The sequence below is a fragment of the Protopterus annectens genome, chromosome 11.part0, assembly GCF_019279795.1.
Source record: "Protopterus annectens isolate FY-2018-M chromosome 11.part0, PAN1.0, whole genome shotgun sequence".
Lineage (NCBI taxonomy): Eukaryota > Metazoa > Chordata > Ceratodontiformes > Protopteridae > Protopterus > Protopterus annectens.
The window spans coordinates 670,234,370-670,242,617 of record NC_056745.1 but is presented as its reverse complement, the minus strand read 5'-3'; the positions used below and the strand labels follow the sequence as shown (position 1 = coordinate 670,242,617).

At 40.1% G+C, this 8,248-nt stretch overlaps 1 protein-coding gene across 3 annotated transcripts in view; it reads right to left on the bottom strand.

Moving 5' to 3' along the window:
• Positions 1-6,994, bottom strand: part of AMN1 (antagonist of mitotic exit network 1 homolog) — a 1,021,978-nt gene extending 1,014,984 nt beyond the window's left edge. Inside the window, exon 1 of one of the 3 annotated variants that reach the window (XM_044088123.1) lies at positions 6,784-6,994. In XM_044088123.1, coding sequence (XP_043944058.1) covers positions 6,784-6,818 — 35 coding nt within the window. In that variant the 5' untranslated portion in view covers positions 6,819-6,994. The other 2 variants (XM_044088122.1, XM_044088124.1) reach the window with 2 other exon arrangements.
• Between the last annotated feature and the right edge of the window lie 1,254 nt (positions 6,995-8,248).

The following is an 8,248-nucleotide window of genomic DNA, read 5'->3' as shown; positions in this document are numbered from 1 at the left end:
AAAAAGACTACTGGTCCAAACCATCAAATCCAACAAGGGAGGGGATGCTCTCTATGCCAATTCTATAGGCAAGACTTGGAACTCCCTACCTAATAACCTAAGACTTACTAATTCACTATCTCAATTTAAAAAACATCTTACCCAATTCCTTAAGACACATTGGCTATGTCCATGTGTAAACCTAGACTAGGCTCCTGTCAATACAGCACATCCTACATTAATTGAAAAATTGGGTTACTTCAAATTCCTATACTATCTGAACATTAATCCTATCTTGTTCTATAATAGCAAGAAGCTTCTTTATCATCCCTCTGAACTCCTGTAAGGTAATGTTCTGACTCTGTACATAGTTACTTTAATGTCTTGAGATGCATTGGTATACTCAGTTGCAATTTTTCTGTACTAAGGCTAATAGCAGCCTAACTATGAATGTTTATTATTTTGTAACTAGTATCTTTCACATCTTTGTAATTTGTAAGCTTATTTTACCTATATTTTATTGTGTTGTATTTTTCTCTGTGGAGCTTTTCTCCCCGGGCCTCCGGTGAAAATGGACATGTATCCAGTCGGACCATCCCGGTCAACAAATGTAAAATAAAATAAAAAAATAATAAATGTAAAGTAAAAAAAGAAATAGAAAACAAAATAACACCCTTCTAGGGGTGTAGAACATTCCTGGGCATGTGTTATTTATACAGAAATACATATCTTATTGGGCATTATTGCTTTCTTAAAATAGTGTCCACTACCACGTTGGTCATGCAGTGTGGTTTTCTGGGTGGCTTCAAAAATGACATGTGATGTGGGAGATTAAGAAAATTGTGTGAAGGGGTAAATAAAGTCTGAAAATAGGGACACAACACCAAAAATAAGGGTATTCTAAATCAGGGATGAAAATAGGAATGTTCCTTCAAAAGTGGGAGGGACAGCTGAGATGTCTAGAGGCCTGTCACAGCTGCAAATAATGAGGCAGACAGAACAGTGGTGGTCATACTTCTCAACTACCCCTGATTTTGGGTCAGAAATTTGCTCCTTTTCTGCCAATATCTTCCTAAAACAATTTGCTCCATTTCTGCCAATCTCTTCCTAAAACTGGTGTTTTGGGGAGAAAAGACAGTGGATTACACTTAATAAATGACAATAATTACAGTCCTAAGCTTCTCTTCCTTAAGTTCTGTTAAGCTCAGTGTCTCTCCAGCAAGTGTTTTACAACTGTAAATGCCTATTTATGTTGAAATGTGTTATACATATACAACTGTAAAATATATATGTTGAACTGTGTTAGACATCTAATATGATTTATGCTTTATTATTGGAATTTACTATGGCATGCTAGCATTGTGTCTGCATCAAGTTGTTTTTAGTATAACAGTATGGTCTATTTGAATAGCTGCACCTTGTTCACCAATGTTATTCATGTAATTATGTTGTGTGTAGACAGCTCATACTGGTGTCTAATTATTTCTATATAATTGTGCTGTTACTGGTGGATAGAATCACATTAGAGACCCAATGACAGAGTGCTGCTCGCTATATTTTATCTGTGACTGCATAACTGTCTGATGCGGTTTCTTCTAACAGATGTTTTTCCAATTGGCTCAGTATTTGCATATACTAGTAGTTACAGTAGCTATTTGCTCAGTTTGTTTTTTGCAATCTTTATAATATATCTTTACCATCTCAAAAGTGCTTACTCCTCTCTGTACTCTTCTTTTCTAGACTTAACACCACTCTTAAGTATTTGGTACATTCTTTATCATTCTTATAAGAAAAGCGCAGTCCGGGTCTGAACTGCCTGCAAACAGCTAAAGTTAACTTTGAGTATGTGTCTACCTGTTTGAGCCAATATTGATTTTCCCCTGGAGAGCACTGTGCTTTGGCTTGTAAGCAGCACCCCCCCCCCCCCCCGCCACACACATACACACCCACTCATCTTCCACATTCTCTCTTATTCCCTTCTGTTAGCAAATAGTATCCATAACTGATCAATACTGTGTGTTTGTTAATTTAAACTGAAACCACAGTAGCCTACTGATACAAGGTTATCCTGTTTTTCCACCTGAGAAATGGTTAAGAAATGACTTACAGTTTCAGAGCAGTCCTTGGTCAATTCTGATTGTTTCTTAAGCACAAACTTGTCTTTGCTTTGAATCATTAGCAGCAGTACAAAAGAACTGCCTGCTCACACCCTTGTTCTCCCCCTCCCCCTTCCCTGTTTATTACCTTAAACTAATCCCAAAGTTAATAAATATTACCTGTGGCAGGCACCATTTTTAAAAACGACAACCACCCTTTGTCACTATCATATGTTCATTTATCAGTTTACTCTGTTACCTGATTGTTTCCAGCCCCCTCATAAGAGCAACTAACAGGGTATCTGCCCGCTTCGCTCACCACGCTGCCCCCTATTCCCTACTGCCCCCAGTGGTCCTACCTTTATTACACTCACAAACCCCTCCCATTTTTCCAATAGCCAACCACAGCGCTAACCCAACACTACCTCCTCCATTTTCCCACTACTATCACACCTCCTCAACTAACATGTACAAGCATACCTTACCTATGCTCACTGCATGCACTCTCCTTGCATATGTTACATCCTACCAAAGCTCCATCATTCCCCCACTCAACCACTACCACTGTACTACTACTCACACCACCACCACTCATGTCTCACCCTCACTCAGCTCCCCTCCCACCAACTCAAGAACCATCCATATGCACCCCCCACATATTCTACCAACTATATTACTCAAACATAAAGCATCCCTACAACTTAACATAGTATCCCTCCCACCATACCTATTACCCAGAGCACAATCATAAAGTTTCCCTAATAAACAAACACATTCAAAAACTGAGAAAACTAATAACCTCATGCATATCAAAACTAGCCCTAAGTGGAGACATCCACCCCAACCCTGGCCTACCATCTCCAACCCCAATCATCATAATCAGACTAGAAACCACAACTTCTCCCATATCACAGCCAAAAGAAAGCCAAGTGACTTCCTTCTACTAAGCCTAAATATTAGAAGTATATCCAACAAAGTCCATGAACTCCATGCCACCATAGACTTGTACTCCCCAGATATAGTCATCCTGACAGAAACCAGGGTAAAACCTCACATTATCAGTGAGCAAATACTCCCTACCGGTTACAGCATACTAAGAGTAGACCGGCTAAACAAGAAAGGAGGCGGTGTAGCTATAATATTTAAACAGTATCTAAACATCCAGATCTTAAAATCATCAGCTCCACAAATAGGCAATTAAGAAATAATATATACCAACCTCAAAACAAAACCATCAACATAATCGGATGCTACTTCCCACCTGGTCAAAACATCCCTCCACTAGAAAACCTCCTCAGCTGGTCTACCCACCATCTCCCCCAAGAAACTATAATTTTAGGTGATTTCAATATTGACTGGCAGTCGTGTTCTGGCAACCATCCAACCCATCATGTAAACCTTCATTGCTTCACCCAACTAGTCCAGCCGCCAACCAGGATAAATAAAAACTCCGGCAAGCACACAACCCTGGATTGGATACTAGTCAATAAGAGCCCCCAGTCATATATAACAGGCTGCTTATCAGATAGCCTCAGTGATCACTCCCCAACATTCCTACTCAAAAAATACCTATACCAAGCTAAACCTGTCATCTACCATCAAATACGTACAAAACTAAACTTTAACCCACTCACATTCATCTCATCCCTCAAAGAATATAACTGGCATCCCCTAAAGTACCTCAGTCTTGATGACAGTTGAATTTTTTAATACTACCTTCCTGAGCATCCTTAATTACCATGCCCCCATAAGACTTTCCAGAACGAAAGCACAACTCTTCCCATGGCTACAGAAAACCACTAAGCCAGAAATGAAAAACAGGGATAAAGCCTGGGAGCACTGGCGCAAAACCAAAACCCTCTCAACTAGATAGAAATTCCTAGAACTAAATAAAACAGGACAAATTCCAATACTACCAGTCTGCCCTAGACTCCTCCCAACACAGCCCCAAACAATTCTGGTCCTCCATAAACTCCATCCGCCACCCAGGTAAAGTCAGTACCCATCCTCCCAACATCCCTCACTCCTCCAAATATATTGCTACCTCATTCAACACACACTTCACGCAAACCATACTATCACTAGCTAAACAACACAACCCTCCTCCTCTACAACCCACACCTTCAACTAGTAGTCTCCCCACTGCCTTCTATTTTTCTCCTGTACCTACCTCCAACATAAAAAAAACTCTTAACTAAACTTAAGCCCACCAAATTAGCAGCAGACAATCTCCCAAGTGAATACTTACAAATCACAACTGATGCTCTGGCCTACCCAGTACCCATCTTGATAACCGATCTCTGTCAGAAAGTTACTTTCCAGTATCACATATAATTCCCCTCCACAGAACTAACCAATTACCGCCCCATAGCTATTCTCTCTCCACTCTCCAAAATACTAGAGAGATGCACACATTTTCAGGTCTCAGACTACCTCCTTACTAACAACCTCCTTTCCAATACTCAGCATGGTTTCCGACCAAACCATAGCACCACCACTGCCTTACTCTCCTTTACTAACATTATCCTTCAGCATAAAAACAATGGCTCTCTCTCCTCTGCTACTTTCCTAGACCTATCTAAAGGATTTGACATGGTCCCACACAAACTAATCTCTGTCCTCAATAACCTATCCTTCTCTCAATCAGTCGCCAACTGTTTCAGTTACCTGTCTGACCGCCAACAATCCGTTGTAGGGCAGAATGACATATCTTCCCAACAACCTGTCTCCATAGGGGTTCCCCAAGGATCCATCACTGGACCCCTATTCTTCTCTGTTTTCACCAATAATCTAGCCTCTGCCACCAAACATGCACACTCATACAATAAGCAGATGACTCCACCATCATCTGCTCAGCCCAGTCCCTACCCAAACTGCAAAAAGTCACAGAGGAAGCCTTTTCCTCCGTTGAAACTTGGTTATCCGATGCCCAATTAAAACTCAACCCAAACAAAACTAAACTACTCATCTTCCAACCCACCAAACATACTCAAAACAACTCTCACTTTAACATCACAGCAAAAGACAACACCACTATATACCCAACTGAACACACGAAATTGCTAGGAGTGGAAATAGACAATAAACTAAAATTTGACATTCACATATCCATGACCATAAAAAAAGTCCACAAAAAACTAGGAGCGTTACAGAGAAATAAGCAACTTCTCACCAAAGCAGCAAAGATTTCAGTAGCAAATTTCCACCTTATCTCCACCCTAATTTATGTCTCTCCAATATATACCAACTTAAGGCAATGTGATCTGAACAAGCTAGAGACCTGCTACAACAAAAATCGCCAAATTCGCCATAGGGGCATCCTACCGTAGTCACCACTGTCTCTCACTTGCTGAAATGGGCTGGCCTGAACTCCCTCACCTCCTTCAATGGTATCAACTATCACTCGCCCACAAACTAGTAAACCATTCACTAAATATCACATCCCTCCAGAATCTACTCCAATGCTATCGCACCACCAGACCACTAAGATTCAGCAACAAAAATCACTTGCAGATCACTAAAGCCAATAATTCTACTGGTGAAGCACTATTCTCTTGAGTCATAGCCAAATTATGGAACTCCCTCCCACCCACAATTACCTCCGTACCACCATGCAGTCACTTCAAAACTTTACTAAAAGCGCACCTAAAAACATGCTATCTATGCCCTTGCAACTCCCTAATATCACCCACCCCATCCAACCACTACCTTTCTTTCCACCCCACCAACTACCTTGATTATAGCAAACTCAGATGCTCATAAGCCTAGTACTTATTATACAGCAGGAACTTCTTATTGTAACATTTGTTAATGTCTGTTAACCACTTCACCGATAAAGATTCTAGTTGCCTACTGATGTACTATGTTTTTCATCTATAAATTGTTTGTAATTAATTATGTTAAAGTGTTAATCACTATGTAATCCAATGTAACTACTATCCGTTTATTTTAACTGTGGAGATGTTATCCCCGGGCCTCCGCTGAAAATGGACCTACGTCCAGTCGGACACTCCTGGTCAACAAATGTAAATAAATAATAAATAAATTTGCAGGTTAATAGTACTAGTGTGTTGAAATGTCCAAGATTAATTCTGGATTTGTCAATGATTCTGGAGTTAAAAGACGGCTCTCTGGGGGGGGGGGGGTGACTTATTATTTTGAGAATCCTGTGATGGTAGTTACCTAAAATGCCACATGTAATTTATAAAAGTTAATCCATGTAAGTGTAACCAAATACTTCAGGTTTCAACTGCATTAACGACCAATAAGATACTGGTATGTAGCAACTGTGATACTGGAAGTGGAACAGTGTATATGATGTTACCACAACTGTTACAGACCTGCATGGTCATCCACCTGGAGTATACAGGCTTGGATGGTTCATTGGAATTGTTTCCTCAGCTAGCATGCAACGCACTTAATTTAAACTAAAACCGCACATCCTCCTTGGAAAGGAATAGCATAAAATGGCAGTATCTAAATACCCATAAACCATTTTAAACAAATATCAAATTGCGAAAAAAAATAGTTATATTTCGGTTTAAATCGTACAACAAAGAAGATATACGGCAGTTACAAACACATTTGGCAACACACATACGACGGAAAGCCGTCCCCAACGTACCCATTACAGTACAACTTTACACTTTTGAAGAGCGTTTCACAAAAACACATAAAAATTCCCAGATGGAGGTCCTGCGATACTTACAAGTCTAACAATCGGTCAACCCTATCAGAACTCATTTTCTTCCTTTCACGTTATGTTTTTTTTTTTGTCTGCGATACGTAAACGTCACACTATAAAACGCAAACAAAACAGTGGAAGCCTAAAGCTCCAAAACAGAAAGGCAAATATCCTGAACCCCCTCTCAACCACCAAGTGCTCTTTTATTGGTAGATTTCTTTGGCAAACACACATTGTCGTTTGAAGAGATAGTTAAGTGCCCCTGTGGGAGCTCTTTTTCCAGTTTATTTTTCCCTAAACTCCATGGCGTTGGTTCCTGGTATGCTGCCTAGCAGCGAGAATACAGAGGGACAATGGAGTATGAAAATATGGCTGCGTGTACTGCTGGTGCTTTAACTAATATTAACTGCATAAAAGGGCAACAAAACCCAACATTTGAACAACATAATAGATAGTAATCAGCTGTGTATTAACAACAAAGAATACAATGCGTGTGGATCCCGATGGTAGTCGGTTGTTATTAAATGCTGATTAAAACGATGCATGCCTTGCTAAATTACTCTATTGACAAGTTTTATTCTTATTGGTACGTAAGCCAACATTTTGCAGGTGCATCTTAAAAGTAAAAATAAGTAAATAAACACAAAAAAGGTAGCTATAGGGAATCTCATAAAGCTGGCGATGTAGTGTGTTATGTTTTCGTGAATACGGAAACAATGTTGGGTTCTTACAGATTAATACCTCGCAGGATGCGCAGTAGCAAATCCCGCCCCGGCCGGGCAACGCAATATTGACATGAGTGTCATCCTCATTACGCGAAATGCACCATATGTTTTAAACTGTGAAACACAACGTAAAACAGTTTTATAAATGTTTTTGCAGGGGGGGGGGGGCTGCACCCCCCCACTTATATTTACCAACTCCGAGACCACTCTATACTGGTGACATAAATTTTACTTTTACTACTGTTATTAAAGTCAAGACTCTTAGAAACCACCCTTTGCACATAATGCTTGCTCTTGCTGAGGTTATTAAAATGAACTCATTGTTAAATCGGTTTTCTTTAAGTAACGTGTAATTGTTCAGCTGAACTACTTCTTCGGACTACTACCACAATTTCTGTACACCTTTTTTACAGTTTGGTTGGTTATCGTACAGATTAGTACCTCGCAGGTACTACGGTACACGTAAAACACAACGTAAAACAGTTTTAAAAATGTATGTTAAGTTGTCAATCTCGCCTTCATTCTTGCTGGATGGGTTCGGAGCCGACCTTGGCTCCGACTCTGCCACTCTAAAAGCTCAAGAGTTGGTTCCACCGGCTCGAGGCTCCCCTTATATCCCACAATGCTAGGCGATATTATCTCAGATCTCGTTTGCCGCTACAGCTATCGAGACGTGTTGCTTCACCGGCTTCAGGTTAGTGTAGGAAATAGTTTTAAAAAAGTTCATAAAACCCTTTAAAATTAGTTTTCTAATCAGTTTCCCC